A 17,164-nucleotide genomic window follows, 5' to 3' on the forward strand; every position below is an offset into this window, starting at 1 on the left:
TTCAAATGCATGTTTAATAGTTCAATACGAGTCCAGCAGGCAGTAACATAATGGACAAAACACAGGGTCAAACAATGTGCAGGCTGTTAGAAAACTGGGTACCAGCTGCTAGTGCTTTTCTGCGTACATTAACATTTATTCCTGAATTGCAAATAGGAGTGGTACAACCAGTCAAGCTGCAGTTTCATACTACTACATAACATTTCATTACCTCTGAATGCCCAGACATACTCAAGCTTGTGTCTGCTAATGGTGAAATAAACCTAAGAGACCTCAATGTATCACTTGAAAACGAGCTTTTTTTTCTTGTCGAATTTATTTGGTACAGTGGAACCTTGGGGGCAACGATTGAGACTCATTTGTTTTACGCTCCATTTCCAAAGATCTCAACGATCCAGCTGTGACACTGAAGCCCAATAACCAATCTTTTTTTCTTTTGTTTTTTTGGCCACGGTCGTTTTATTAACCCTCGGTGTGGATACCGTGTGTAATGAGTGGCTTTTGACAGAGAAGCTATGACAGGACCGTCTCCAGTAAAAGCCCGCTTAAAGTCAAGTAAATAAAGATAAGCAGTTGAAGATCTGTGGTTCTTCAATCTGATGGAGTGTCAGTTTCATTTTTGTTTACACAGAGAGAAACATGAGCCCAAGCATCAGCATAATTTATCGCATTCAGCAGTGGTTGCATTTATCATCTCTTAGACCAGCTCACTTCCCATTTCCAGCGATTTATTATTGTAAAACAAAAGCCTCTCCGATATGAATTCCAGTTTAAACCTGAGCCAAGGCTGAATTTTCCCCAAGTGCTTTAAGACCTTGAGCTTTTCTCTGACAATGACTCAGACAAATTTCCAAACTGATGGAGATTCCACACATTTTCACACAGACTCGAAAATGATCTTTCTTTATAACAATCAAAGAAAAAAATCAAATATTTCCTGCAGCCCTGTATGGGTTGTGCACGTTCTCTGTTTTCATCACATGACGCACAACAATTACTCTGCGTTAAAGTGCAGCAAATGTTTAGTGCAAACTGTGAGTACAGCAGCTCTTCGGAGAATTTGACTGTGGGAACTTGAACACTGCATTTCTCTCGCCTTTTAACTGTCAGTCAGCAGCTGGTTACGGCACACTCGTGTCATCTTGAGGTATCTTATCTATGCCAATCATGTACTGACAAATACACAGTACAGCTCAAGCATGCTCAACACTATCTCTTGCAGATGGGATAATTGTTCTGCAAACTTCATTCCAGTTTGTGTCACACTTCGCAGAGCAACAGATGGGAGTCTTTCCCATGTGTGACAATACAGTTGGCTGTTAAGAGTTTATAGAGGCCATGGGCTAATTAATTTAACTTTCATAACAAAGAAAACTTTCAGAAGCTACTTTTTAATGGTACTGCTGATCAGCTAGAGTTCAGTGTCCACTGCCTGGTGTTCAGTGCCCCCTCTGACTGAGGATCATGTCCACCGCCTGGGCCAGGTTGTCTACAGTGCCGTCAGCCGTCACCGCCGGGTGCCTCTCATCAATGGGCCTGAGGGAGGAGAAGCAAATGCACAGGTTTGAGGACCTGTATCGCAGGACAAAGGAAATCTTGGGCACAAAAGGGATGGTAAACAAGGACTAGCAGTTTGACGCAGTCGAGTGGATTAACAATGCTGAATGCATTATGTGGGGGGATAAAAACAAAACAAAAAAAAACACAACAAAACACAACTGAAACGAAAAAGAAAGTTTGTTATCAAAACTGTCATCCTGTGTGGTAACTCTGGTTCTGTTAAGAGCTTGTTTAACAGCATTGTATTTTTAGTTCTTTTGGCTGCTCCCCTTACAGTGTATCATCTGCCTCAATCGCACCCTTTCCAAAGCATACCTACACTCTGAATGTCTTTGACTACATCCAGAGTACATCCACAGTCGTCATCCTTTGCCCAACATATTAGTTGATTTGAAGGTATTTCAGGGTAACAGTGGCTCCATAACCACACCTTTCTATCATATGTGCAGGCTACTACACCACAATTATAGTGCTGTTTTGTATCAAGGTTAGGATCAAATCGTAATATACTGTTAATCTGTGAGGCTGTAACAAAACACATTACTTCCACACATGGTAACAGACCGATTTCTCCAAACTTGCTGTTCAGCTGTGCTAATCTCGTGGCTCTGTGGCCCCTTGACTACATTGACCTCAAATTTTTGTTAAGACATTTAGAGACACCAGTGCAAGAGACACTTGCAGTATTCCCCTGACATTCTCATCAGCTTAATCGTTACTCTGCATTTAGGACAAATTAGCAAATGAACTAATGCTAAGGTGCTGAAAATGGTTTACCTCAGACTTGTGCACAGTCTTGTTCTACATTTGTAATTGGATGGACTGCACAGAAAGGGTTATTGTATTTACAGCACGCACACAGAAATGATGTTTACATTTTTTCCCATATAAAGTACCCTACATCAAAAGGTCACGGGCCAATGTCCAAAATTACCCTACCCATAATCCTGTTTCCACACGATTTCCTAAATTGTGGGAAAGCTGTGGACTTGGTCAAGACGGGCAAGGCTGTAGCTTCAACACTGGCTGCTGCCATTGTTTGGATCAAGGCCCAGTGATGGATGCAGATTTGGTTGTTTAATCAGCTGGTAGTGGAAATGTAATCCATTTGGTGTGGCACTAGGCCCAAGCTCACACGGAGGACCTCCTTTCCACCCAATTCCATCAAAAGACAGAGACGCCCCTTCATTCATCAGAACTGCCCTGGAGTCCTGCTCATTTATGGAGTGGTGCCTATAGACCCCCCCCCACCGGCCGCCTTGACCGGGCTCTGTGTGCTGCCTGTGTTCCTCAGTCACGGCTTGGAACTCCAGATGGGGACTCTTTGTCAGGCCCTGGGTGTGAGGCACACACCACCATTAATCCTGACTTCTGAGAGCTTACAGAGCCCCATGGCAAATATTTGTGAGCCGCCCAAGTGTAGTGACAGAAAGAAGAGGCCTGTGGTGGTGGAAATGGGGGAAGAGGTGCTGAATGCCGAAGCCACGCTGAATATGGCAAAGCAGTGCCATGTGTTTACGCATGTCTGTCAGCTGCCAGTGCTTGGGTTATGTGAGCTGGTCCACTAATGGTTGGGGTTTTATGTCTCCTGTGCTGGATTACTCCCGCACCCTTTTCTGCCCGAGGACTGATTGAGTTCACACACGCATGCACGCACAGGCATGAACGCACAAGCAACATAGGTCACATGGCTCTTATGTTTCAAGAAGTAAAGCCAAAAGTATCAACCTCACTGTCTTTTCAACCCGATGCTTCTTTAAATCTCTCCCCGACTCCATCTTTTAGATAGGCATACATAGATGCATGCGCGTGTATTCATTTTGCTGCCTTCCTCCCATTCCCATGAATAATGAAGAAGTAACCAGGTCAATGTGACCATGCAAAATTCAGCACAATACAGCTAGTGTTACCGGTGAGGTAATCTGCGGCTTGCTGTCCTTCAGGTCAATGCAATATCAATACACGTGAATAGATAGGTTTGGTCCCTGAGCCTGACTGACATTGCAGAGCCATCACATAGGGATGAGGTCAGCTATGAGGCAGGAGGTGGGGAGCAGCCAAGGGTTTAGTACAACACAGCTGCCCCTACGCTGAAAGAGCAAACTGCCTCATCAGATGGTTAGTAAATGATCACACGATTTGTGCTGCAAGTAGTGCAAGAAAAAAAAATCCAAAAGGAGCAGTGAGCTTGGCTAGTGGTGAACAAGCACAGCAGCCGATTTGACAAAAATGATTTTGACAGCTGATTAACATTCAAGCAAATCATCAATCAAGATGTCAAACACTTGTAGGCTCCAAATTTTTTTTTGACAGCTGAAAATTTGAATATCTTTGGTTTTAGACAGCTAAAGACCTCACATTGGGCTCTAGGAAGATTAAATGCTGATCAAAAAGGAAAAGTGGAGCTTTAAAGTTGGGTTCTCTAATGCTGTCGATCCTTTAAAGCTATGAATGCCCCATGTGATTCTTGCAGGTTGTCACAGGACTTGCTTCCAAAATAACAAATCAGTTGTGAGTGATTCGAGTGTGATATGACATATACAGTATAAAACTTGACACTATTAAAAACACTTTATTTGCAGCCACTGGTTGTTCCTCCGTGAAAAGAAAGTAGATAAGAATGACTCATGTAGTGAGTGCATTTGTTTGTGAAAGTCTGCTGTGAGTCAGAGACACACAGGGACGAGGTAAGATATAGAAATAAAGAAAAGGACTCTTGTTTAACCTGAAGAGAAGAGGGCGGCTTCACCTTTGTTTCGTTTCGTTTAGATGCATTCAGCTGACTCCTGAGGTAACTGACCGCAGGGTGAGAGAGCATGAAAACGCTCTCGCTGGTTAATGCTTAACTCGCCTCGTGCACAGAGGGAAGCAAAACCGTCACATATACCCGATTTCGATTTATACTTGTCTCTTAACCTCTGCACCTCTGCTGAGCAGGCATTTTGCTTGACACAATACTGACGAAAAAACAAAACAAAACAAACAAAAAAAATCAGGTTAGCAGCGCGCAACTCTCGGTGATATTTTGGTGTGAAGGCGGTTACATACTGAGCAACTCAAGCTAGAAATATCTGGGTTTCCTGTGATTTGACTGTAGGACAAAAGGCAACGTTGAAGCTTTGATCTAACTTTTAATGGCTGCTATTAATGGTGTAGTCAAAGAAGCATAAGCTAGTATAAAATCCAAACTGCCTACATGAAATATGGCTCCTATTAGACAGAAATTAGCATTTGTTAGCAATGAAAGAGGCTGGCTACTCAGTGTAGGCTTTAAAAGTAGTACCGTTTAACTTTGGGAGGTTCTTCTGATCAGTGTGTTTGCGTACTCTTAAGTAGGAACATGGGTGTGACAAATTCAGCCAAATATTTCAATATTTCAGCCACGTTGCATACTTTATGACTTGGCTTTCCGAGTCATCATGAGAATTTTCCCAGTTGGAAATCTGTCACAAAAAGTCACAACTCTAAAGAGGGCTGAAGTTACCAAGAAAGTGTACTGAAAGTCATAAAAGCATTTAAAAACAAACCCACAACAAGAAACAGGAATAACCAATAAAAGCTTACCAATAGAGACATCACATAGCAACTAACTCAATGAAATGACATAGTTATCACACTGCTCCTCTAATAAATAGGAGCTACAGGGTATCATTGTAGGCTTTGTGTAAAGTGAGTTGCCACCTAGCAACACAGGGAAGATAACACTGAAAGTAAAGAGTCACTCTGCAAGTGAAAGGTGGAAAAACAGTCAACCCAGGCCAGTGTGTTGTTTTCATGCCAGACTAGTGAAGGCAGCAGGAGCTGAAACGCAGCCTTTTTTCCACTATAAAGACGATGATATTAAATATAACCTGAGGGAGATCACGTCTTGATGACATTCATAGCCTTTATGTTGAGCCAAGCCGTGTGGGTGACATAAGATGCAGGCACATGACAAAGCTCTCTACCTTCACCCTGGGGACAGGGAGAAAAGGTGTGCAGCTGCTCGCGTTTCCTGCTGCACGGTGCCGCTTTAGCAGCGTCGGCCTGGAGGGTGAAAATGTGATCCGTTTGACTGACTCTGTTGTAAATAAAATGCCACAAGACCGAGTGAAGATGTAGCGGGGATCGTCGACACCAGCGATGCTACAGCCTGGTTTTATTACAATCCGCTCCGAGCTTCACTTTTCCTATCTTTCTGTTCTCTTTTACCTGATAGGTACAAAAGCACAGATAACATCCTTGAAATAATACAGCTGCACCTTCTTAGGAAAAACAGCCCAACTGAACAGAGGAAACCACCATGTTACGGCAACAGAAGTGACAGATGCTAACTTGAAGCCTTCACATCCTCTGCCGAGTTTGTGGCAGTGCAGCGACCGTTATCACTTCACTTTACAAAAGGCTACATAATGTTGAATCATGATCAGCAAACAGCTGCGGCATGGTTTTCACACTTTACGCAGATTAACGGTTCTTTCCAATCGAGCTGGACACAAAAGGGGATTCCCTGGTTGCGGCGCAAAGAGCTACTTGATTTTTTTTTTCCATCCTGTGGCTGTACGAAAACCTCCTGTGAGTACGAGCGATGACTGTGAGCGTGTGTGAGAGAGAATCCTGACCTGCTGAAAACCACCTACTGGAAACTTTCTGCCTTTCACAATAACAAAAACATCCAATGCTACGTGAACAGGATGCAAACCATAAATTTTTTTATGTCCTCAACGACTACTTAGGACATAAACTTTTAGACATTATAGATTAGACTGACTCTTTATATTTGGTGTGACGCTCATCGCTTTGAAATCTATTTAATGAATTATAAAAGGTTTTGCTGCTATGGTTTAGGTGCTAATTTGTGGAGTCATCTTAGGTGATCCGGAGGGAGCAAAGGGAAAAAAAATATATATCTAAATTTTAGCTTTTAAGAAGCCATTACCTTCTTCAACATTTAACAGCTGTCCTTGTCAGTGTTGTGCTAAATATGCAAAGCCTTACGTGACCCAGATCTAACCACACTGTTTTCATCTGTGTGCTGTTATTATTAGCAGCACTGCTGATGACTTGCTGAATTGTCTTTTTGTGCGTATATCTCAGGGCGCATGGGTGTTATGCTAGCTCTGAGGTGCTGCTGAGTCACCTGCATCAGATAAAGAAAATGCAAGTACAACCATGCATACCCACTTGCTAAAACAAATCCTAACAAAAAAAATGGTTACAGCAGAATCCAGGCAAAGGCCCAAATCCCTCTAGCCAAGCAGCTTGTCAATTGGTAATTGCAAGAGGGATTGGTTCCCCATTGAAACGGCTACGGGTCTGTGTTCATGTATTTAAGAGGCAGTGCCATGTTTCAGCCTGCCATCTGTGGGCTACAACTCGCTCTACTCTCCCACTCTCACTCATTTCCTCTTCTCTTTCTCACGGGTGGAAAAGTACTGTTGAAGGAGCTCAGTGACTGAGGCCTGCTTGGTTCCTTTGTCTTACCGTGGGAGTCTGGTCTCACTGCAAAAAAAAGCTCAGGTTAATTATTAATATCTCATTGACTTATAACGCACAGCAGGCTTTAAAAGAGCCTGCAGGCAGGGGGAAGCTAACACCCATGGGTGGGGAGGCTTCTATAACCTCTTTGTGGCTACTGCCACTTCAATCTATGACCTCAATTCAATATATGGCACACTATCAGGTGTTCGGATTACACATTACTACGATACTAAAAACAAAAATGAAACAAGCTTTTGAGATTTTGTTGAAGACGAGTCTCACTTTGCCTTTCAACTGTTCAGTTCAGCTTTGTTACTTCTTGGATTTATGACTAGGTAATTGATCATAGGGCTCTCTTATCTGTCACATAAGACAGGACAGCAAACTCAGGACCCCATGTAAATGATTTAAACTCTATATTTAACTGTATAACAAACAGTAAGACTGTTGGGTTTAAAAAGGGGGGGTTTCAGCAACCTGGAAACCACCTAACAGCTTTTTACACATACATTTAAAGTTTTTGATGTTTTTAAAAAAAAAAAATTGGCATGATGCTTTTCTGACAGATTGTAGGTGAATGTAGGGCTCCTCCAGCTTGTATGTAGAAATGTCCTTGGACAAGACACTGAACCTTGAGCCTCCCAACGCTTTCATTGGAGTGAGATTGTGTGAATGTCGGAATAAAATTTTAAGTGCTTTATGAATGGGTGTGTAATTGGGATAATGATGCTTGTAGTAAAAACATTTTGAATGACAAATCAGACTGGAAAAGGGTATGTATAGTTTTTATATACCCATCATGGTCATAAACATCATAGTAATTTGGGGTTTTTAGATTATTAATGTGAACTCTTCTTCTTCCATAGTGAAATTGTCACCCAGTCTACAATGGGACATCTTTGACTTTGAAAGAAAGTTTGAATTTATTTTGGATTTTCTCTAATCTACACAGGTTCAAACATATGCATACGCTCAGGTGGTGCTGAAGGTTCTACAATATCTTTTAATTTGATGCTGCTGCCATGAAATAAAACTTTTATGGTGGTTTTAAGACTTGTTTTATGCATTTAGATGCATAATTGCTAAAAGTATGTGCTAGGTGGTTGCTAAGCAATAAGATGGAATCAAAATATGTGATATAGATAAGAACCTTGACAGACTTAAGATGTAGTTCTGTGCCAAGTTTGGTTGCTCAACTCCAGATTGTGTACGTGTAGTTGGTAGACAAAGAAACAAATACAAAAAAAGATTTTGCGATAGCCAAAGTATAGCTACACAAATCTGTATCTTACCAAGTATGGATTGTCTGGAAACACCATGCTAAATTAGCATTTATTTTTTGGAGCAAGTATGCTTGCATCAATTCAGATCCACAATTTTGTACAAATAATTTACAATAACAGTTTCAGTTGGCATCATGATTGGCTGATTTTGGTTGCACGCTACAATTGGAAAATTTAAAAGGACTGACCACAGTAGTGAAAAACTAGAATGATAAATAAAGCAGTTACAATTTAGGCCCATCCGCTCCGCATTTGGAATACACTGGGCATAAAGATGGAAAATTAGGAAGTGGCCCATTGCATGATGGGGCTCAAGTAGCTGTTAGCACGAGCAAGAACTAACAAGCGAGTCTCTTTTTTTCCAGTGGAAATGAACACCCATTTCTAGAAACATGCAGCAAAAGAAATCCAACTAAAAAACACAGCTTTCATGTGTTATCTGTTAAATAGAAGGGAAATCCAACAGTGGAAATAGGAACCTTATGCAACACACATTTATCCCAGTTTACCATGCATCCTGCCAAGGCCCTGCTGCTGACTGACAAAGGAGATGCTGAGAGTTGTTAATGGCTTGTCAGACATCACTGTGCTTATCTGTATGCTTCTGATGATGCATAATGTCAAAATTACTTTAGAATTATGCCTTATTCGGTCAGTCTAATAAGAAATGAACACAGATTTATATACAACCCATTCTGTACAGTCAGGTTTACACATTTCCATATAAAGCTAACAGGTTAGAACGTGCTAGCTTTAGTTCCTCTGAACATCTGGGTGGACTTGGACACAAAAGAGGGCCCCTGTGGATTTAGCTTTAGCTCAAAGGCCACGTTGTGCACATGTCACGCATCCCTTTGCTGGTGTAAAGAGTCAGTGTTCTTGTGGTGCACAGATAAACAGACCTAAATGACACATTTAGAAACACTGTAGCTGACAAATTCACAGCCCACAGCCTCAGCGGAGAGGAGTGCACTTCGATAACTTCACTTCCTTCCCACACAGACAAAACTAATGTGTTAAGAGTGGTTAAGAGGACAGGGTGTGGGACTGCGCTGTTACACGAGACACTATGAAGTGCCTGCACTCTTTTCTACAAAGCAAAATGCTGCACAGATCAAGACAATGCAAAGCGAAAATGTGACTCAAGCGTAACCTGCTCAGGCAAGACTACACATTCAATTCAGTTTAGTGTGCTTGAAGGAGAGAATTAAAGGCATTATCTTAGGTAATCTACATTTCATAACTGTCTAGGTTAAAGGAAGGCCTTGCAGTCATACATGAAACCATGACCATTATCATATGTGCTGATCTATATGTCGTGAGGAGGACTGAAAGCTAAGCTAAGCTGAAATACATAATGTATCTGGGAGCCATCCCAGAAATGACCACAAAATAAAAGCTAACTGGCACCAACAGTCCAGCAATAATCAATTTCAACATCATGCCAATATAGATTTAAAAGCAAATATTTTCAGTCAAACTGCCAGATCTGATCACCATATGGAGGAGGTCCAACTTAAATTTGGATCACTTCATTTTTATTAGACAGCCATTCAAATACAGGCAAATGATTTATGAGGAATAGTGCCAAGTTACAGCATGTGGTCTCTTAGGAAGCGGGAATACAATTAACCTGCCCTAAATATGCTAGTAATATTGGGGTTATTATACTAATTCTGTCCACTTTATTATATTAAGCTGACAGCAAACATTTTTCTACTTGAAAAGCCTTCTCTTGTGTTTGCTGAGGCTGATTGGCCATTTGCTTTCTTAATGAGCTGTCTTTCCTTTCATTCACTGCACTCACAATGGCTTTATTTTCAAGACTTCATTACAGGTTTCAGTGGAAATCTGCTCAGGATATCCACACTAATCACAGGTTATGTGCCACTCAGAGAGAGCCAGTTCAGTCTGGGCTGGGAAGGTTTCTCTGGACTGGTCTGCTGGTGGACAACTGTACAGTGTATTGTAGTCTGTTAAGCTGTTAAAATCCTTTGGTGCTTACTCACAGATTAATTGTACCATCACTTTTGGATTAAGCCAAATTCTTTTTCTACTCTCAGACTTGTTGGTTCTGATCATACTAGCAGTTAAAATCATAGCTTGGAATATTTGCATACTAACGCATTGGATGAGAACTGCGTGTCCTCAGGGATATTACTCATTGCACAATGTTGCAATGTTGCAAGCTCATAGAAGCTTCATTGACAACATCTATGTTCGTGAAATATGCCATATGCCAAGCATTTATCGTTTTTTTTGACATATTCTTGTCTGTCAAAGAGCATTTTCAAAAACTGTTAGCTTTTCTTCTAGTTATCTCATTACTACACTATCATGTTTCACTCAGTTCTCATGAATCTCAGTTTACCTATGCGTCAACTGTAATATCCGTCTAGTAGCCTTAAAGTCAAAGAATCTGACAGTTACAGAACATCCCAGTTGGAGAAAGTTGCTACATAAGAATAACCGAAAACACCTTTGGACTAAACTAAAATAAAGACTAAATACAAATGCAAAATTATTGCTTTAATTTGAGTACATTTTACAACAATATTGAAAGAACTGCTTGTAAGACATATAATACCATACATAGTGCCTGTGGGTACAACACAAGCAGGTTTTCTTTCAAATTGTTTCCTAGGTGAGGTATGTGAACACTAGTTCATGCGGAAAGGAGCTAGCACACAGCTCAGAGTTCCCACAGAGTGTTCTTAGGTGACTGAACACATGAAAAGGCTATTATTGAGGCTCATAAAGCCAAAAATAAATACATTTTAAAAATCAGCAGAGCGATATCAAAGGTAAACCTAGTAAATGACACATGACCTGGGAGACCAAGACTGCACAGAGAGTCAAGAGTGTTCTCATCAAGAGTAAAGTTCATGGCACCCTTTTTCACCTTTAGATGCCTTTCAAACATGTTGGTGGCGAATGTGTTGTGGGCGGGGGAACATACAGCTTTCGTCGCGCTTGCTGATAGACAGGAGTACGCTTTTACACCCTCGTATAATCTATATGTTCAAAAGGCAACACCCGCCACACCCTTCTTCTATATAGATGCAAAGCAACAGCTAACTAAAAGAGGCTACTCTGTTGTCTCTATTATTTTTTTTATTAAAAAGCCACAAAAAACGAGAAAAAAATGTAATTCTAAATGTTTTGTGAACCATTTTAATTCATTGTCTTTGACTCTTTCTACTACGCTTGCAAAAACTGTAGAAAAGCTGTGCTTCTGTCTAAATATTTATGGACATGATTGTACTTTGTGTGCCCACAAAGGCAGGAGTGGAGATATTTCTGGAATGATCGGTGGAATCTCAAACGCTGGAACAACATGGGGTTTTCCTGTTCTTTACACTGTGCCAACAAGGGCCATGAATGCAGCATTGAACTAATGAACCGTTCTTTCTTTAGCATGTTCTTTTGCAAACATGCATAAGTCAGCATCTTGATGCATTCTCAATCATCCAGGAAAGTAAATCTCCAAAAGTTGATTCTGTTCATCTGGACGTAGCGTTTTGTGAGAGAAACGTTTCGTCACTCATCCAAGTGACTTCTTCAGTCTCAGCTGACTGCAGGTTTCCCCAAATCTTATAAAAAGTACATTTGCATAATGACTGAAACCAGCCCACTGAAGGGACAATGGGCTGGGAGGTCAGTCTTCTCATGATAGTACTTTCTATCATGAGAAGATTTTGTCACTACTCAGTGATGAAAATACTTATGAGCCCCTGAAACGAGACCCAGGAAGTGGCTACAGGAAGAGGGTGATAGACTGTCTGAAGCAGTTAGAACAAGACAAGGCTATTGACCGGACCTCATACCACAGGCTGTACCCAGGGGAGTCTACACCAAGTCTGTATGGTTTACCGAAAATACATAAACGGTGCACCTTTAAGACCGATTGTCTGCATGATCAACTCTGTCACCTATAACACCTCCAAGTTTCTGGCTTCGATCCTCAACCCGCTGGTGGGCAGCTCTGAACACCACATCCAGAACACCCTAGATTTTGTTGAGAAGGTGAGAGCTGTCATTATGGAGGCAGATGAAACCATGGTCTCGTACGACGTTACATCTCTCTTCACTTGCATCCCAGTCACGGAAGCGTTGGAGGTAGTCCGTAAGAGATTACAGGATGACACCAACCTCAGCAACAGGACCACTCTCAGCATCGACCAAGTGTGTTTGCTTTTGGAACTGTGTCTTCATTCCACCTACTTCACATACAAGGATCAGTTCTACAGGCAGAAACATGGGTGTGCCATGGGCTCCCCAGTTTCACCCATTGTGGCCAATTTGTACACGGAAGAAGTGGAAAAGAGGGCTTTGCTTTCCTACCCTGGAACACCACCAAGCCGGATATGTGGATGACACCTGGGTGAAAATCAAATCTCGGGATGTACTACATTTCACGGATCACATTAACTCGGTGGACCGACACATCAAATTCACCAGGGAGGATATGAAAAGTGGCAGGTTAGCCTTCTTAGACTGTGAGATTGCCATCAGTAATGGGGGATATCTAAAAGCTGACGTGTACACAAACTGGGTGTCATCAGGACGCTACAACACAGCGCGAACACCATCCCCACTGACACAGCGGCCAGGGAGACAGAAGAACAGCACATCAAGAAGGCCCTGAGTAAATGTGGTTATCCCAGCTGGACTTTTGTCAAAGTGGGAAAGGCACCTAAAGAAAGCTCCAGCCGATCCAGGAGAGAAGGACAACCGCTGCCCAAGCGAAAACCTATAGTGATCCCATATGTGTCAGGAGTATCGGAGCAGTTGAGATGCATTTTTTCAAAACACCAGGTCTCTGTGGCTTTTAAACCCCAAAACACGCTGCACCAAAAATTGGTCCACTCCAAGGATCGGGTCCTCCGACACAAACAGAGTAACATAGTGTACGCTGTTAAGTGCAGGAGGATTGCCAGGATTTATACATCGGGGAAACCAAACAACCTCTGGCGAAGCGGATGGCACAACACAGAAGAGCTACCTCATCAGGCCAGAACTCTGCAGTCTATTTACACCTACAGGCCAGTGGACACTCTTTCAATGATGAGGATGTACACATCCTGGACAGGGAGGAACGCTGGTTTGGGGGCGGAGTCAAGGAGGCCATTTATGTGAAAAGGGAAAGACCATCTGTGAATCGAGGAGGGGGCCGAGGGGTCATCTTTTGCCATCTTACAATGCTGTGATTGCAGCCATTCCCCAACTCTCTGTGAATGGTACTCATGGCCATTGATTAGTGGCCATTGATCAGTGGGTTTTGGTCAGTGGTTGTTGATCAATGGTCATGAGAATTTGCATAATTATGATTAAGGAACTGACCTCCCAGCCCATTGTCCCTTCAGTGGGCTGGTTTCAGTCGTTATGCAAATGTACTGTTTATAAGCTGGGGAAACCTGCAGTCAGCTGAGACTGAAGAAGTCACTTGGATGAGTGACAAAACATTTCTCCCACAAAACGCTACGTCCAGATGAACAGAATCAACTTTTGGAGATATGTCAGCATGTTTGTTTTAGTAAATACAGTAGAGCATTGGCTTGGTGCAAGCCATAAAATTACTGTAGGGACAGTAATCCATGTATGGTAAGCACATGGCCACTAACCCAACCCACCCCCCAACCCCGCTATGCTTCTTTCCTGTTGTGTCCCTCGTTGACGGCCACAGACAGAAAGGGCATGAACCAGGGTGCGGTTTCAGCAAACTATTTCATAGTTTGTATCATCAGGGGCTAGTTCCATCTTGAGAGCTTCAATCTGGCTCAGCCTGCTTGTTTCCACACATTCCCATTAGCAGCCAAGCGTTAGCCGCAGAGAGAGTTTCACAGTGTAAACCACTCTGACGATGGTTGCTGCTGTGTGAAAATGTTTGCTGTGTGCCCTTTGCCAGATTCCAACTGGAATCCACTATGGGCTTCCTCTGGCGCCCATTCAAAACACCTATCAAAGCTGTGCCGGTATCCCACTCTTTGCTGCATAGCTTTCTCCCCGGCACAAGCACACACGCCAGCGCTGAGGGTGTATGCACACGCAGCACATGGGGAAACGGCAGTAGCAATTAAACTGGTTTACCACTGCTGCATGCAGAAACAGCATGATGTGAACCTGCTTTTATGAAGCTTCAAAGCTTCCCAGTTCTGCGCTGATGCAGTTCCTTGAAGATAAGAGAACAGAAACAAAGAACACACGATCGGTCACAGGAACAGGCTGCTGTAGATCACTATTGAAAAAGGTAACATACGCTTGAAAGAGGAAAACAAGGGCATCATACTCATAACCTTACTGCTCAGTAACATTTTTTAATTATAAACGCCAAGCTCACAGCTTATTTGTTTTTTTTTGTACTTCCACAAAATAATTACCAAAAAAACCCCCAAAAAAAAAACCCACATTGACCCACCACTCATTCGCTAATATTGCTTTTATAATAAAGTGGCCCTTTATGCTCACTTCCATCATGTTTCATAATTAAAGGTAATCCTTATTATTTTTTATGCAGCTCTTAGGTCGTCACCTGTCGCCATAAAACCCTTTCACCTTCCTTAAAGCTATTTTTCTTTTGATTGGCTGTCCCTCATAAACAAGGATATTAGCCTATGCTGTTCTCAGTTACATACGCAGACCTTTAATTTAATACTATTGTAACAGTGCATACAGATAATAAAGGCTTGATATGGCCACTTTATAGTCATTCAAACCATTATTAAAGAAGCAAAATGGTTGGGACAAACCTGCAGGGAACACTGCAGTTGTGACACTTTACTTCAGGTCGCTGTTTTGGTTTCTAGGCGTAAAGAAAATTCCCCGTTTCAGTTCAGCTTCGCTGCTTGTGTCAATCCTGTTTACTCCCGCGGCAGATAAATGTTTCCTCCCGATACCAAATGGCAGACAAACAAATTGAGTGCCTAGTTGGTGATGAGCGTAACACTTAGCAGCCAAGGACCCAGACACCAGCTCTCTGAAGAAGTGTTGCTTTTGCATAGACTTGCGATTATCAGCTGGCCATAAACATTACTCCAAATGAATGCTAAAGCTGCTTCATGTTAGCTGGCAAGTGTTTCCTAACAAGTTAAAAAGGTGATAATTAGTCAATATCAGGTTTACAGCTTGAATCCATGTGACTATGAAATCCATTAACTTTAATACCAAATGTTGCATATAATTGGCCCATTTCGCTGGGAAAATGTGTTTTTTTTTTAAGTACAATTATGCATAATTGTCCAATCAATTATTGTTACAATCTGCATTTCAGGCCAACATCAGTCCAAGAGCTTTTTCCTACACACAGCAGAGCTTCATCAGAACAATAATTTAATTTGTGTTTTTAAAATTACACCTGAAACCTAACCAACTACTGATTACTGATTTTCAATAGCATAAACAGCAGTTATGGATAAAGTGTAATATGGATGGTATTCAGTAACCACTGAAATTTCATATACAGCTATAATGTTCTGACTGCCATTAAGCATGTAACTTGAGAAGTGAAAGCCTGAGTGGGGTTTGGAGCAGAGCTCAGTGTCTGTGGATTGTTCCCATGCAGCTGATTAACATCAGCAGTCCGATCTCTATACTCTCAGTGTAATTTCCACCCACTTTTCAGTGGTAGGCCCCTCTTTGCAAACCTGGTCTACATTAAAGAGCAAAGGGTTCTCTGGCTCCCTTGAGGTGCATTAACTTTCACTCGTTATATACAAGAACAAGGGAAATTTGACTGCTAGCAGAACTGCCAATTACAAATGCCCTTATGTTGTGCCTATAGCTCACCAACTAGTCCAGCAAAGTCACGTTGCTAGCTCCACTTTTGAATTTAATCAAAATGAGCCACATATATAAGAAAATACATCTTATTTAACACTAAAGTGAGCACTTAAGTGCACATAAAACCCTCTTATCGTATAGGTTTACTATAACATGTATCCATTAAGTTCTATTTGATACTTTAAAAAACTACAGACTTTAGCTTTTAACACATTAAAGGTCAAAGACACACATATAGCTTCAGAATGAGCGAGGCACAATTTTGGCTCTTCATCCCTGAAGCAGCCAACAAAAACAAAACAAAACCGGCTTGTGAACCAACTTCAAAGGATGTAAAACTTTAGAGAGGATTTTTTAAAAGTAGACACTCAAAAAAAAAAAAAGAAAAGAAAAAAAAGCTTAAAGTTGTCCAGAGCTATGAGTATGTCAAGTGAAAAGCATTTTCACACAAGGTGATACGATTTGATTTGTATCTTTTTCCCTTCCTGTCTTGTCACCGAGTCTGGGGTATTTGAATCCGTAATTTCTCCGAGTGTGATGGGAACTGGAGGCCTGCGCAGCATCTGGTTGACTTGGAAACAGCTGTGTTTTCACAGTTATGACTGAGGGTTTATAGCCGCTCAAAGCGAGCCTGGGTTCACCGGGCCCGTTTAGCTAAACAATGTTAAATCTCAAGTCTCCCCCCACTACTCAAATTCCCACTGAAACACTGTTAATGTCAAAGTTACTCCTCTTCCTCTCAGAGAACGTGTAAAGTCAGCAAGTCTGGGCACTCCGAGTTCTGGGTTATTATTAAGTTTCCCATGTTTAATAAACAAAGACAGTTCGCTTTAGGTGTCATAAATGAACAGCCTTTATACTCTGTTCCTAGTTGTGGGCAAAAGAATACACAAATACTGTGAGGCTCTTCTGTTATTACTGTTTCACACCCACATGATGTGCTGTTCAGAGCTGCTATTGCAGCAATACATTCGAAACACAGATGATTTCTTAATCATTCATAATAACAGTTTTGGTTTCCTTTGAGTCATTATATTGCTCTGCTCAGCTCTCCCCAGATAAACCCCTTTGATAATACTAAT

General features: G+C 41.7%; 1 protein-coding gene across 2 annotated transcripts in view; it reads right to left on the reverse strand.

Annotated features, from left to right (window-relative positions):
* Nucleotides 1-17,164, reverse strand: part of lhpp (phospholysine phosphohistidine inorganic pyrophosphate phosphatase) — a 23,148-nt gene continuing 5,984 nt past the window's right edge. The window contains exon 9 of one of the 2 annotated variants that reach the window (XM_082543495.1): nt 1-1,536. In XM_082543495.1, the coding sequence (XP_082399621.1) occupies nt 1,440-1,536 (97 nt within the window). In that variant the 3' untranslated portion in view covers nt 1-1,439. Of the gene's footprint in view, nt 1,537-6,766; nt 7,042-17,164 lie in introns of those variants that run through there. The other variant, XM_082543496.1, reaches the window with a different exon arrangement.

The sequence above is a fragment of the Aulonocara stuartgranti genome (genome assembly GCF_965226115.1).
Source record: "Aulonocara stuartgranti genome assembly, chromosome: 8".
NCBI lineage: Eukaryota > Metazoa > Chordata > Actinopteri > Cichliformes > Cichlidae > Aulonocara > Aulonocara stuartgranti.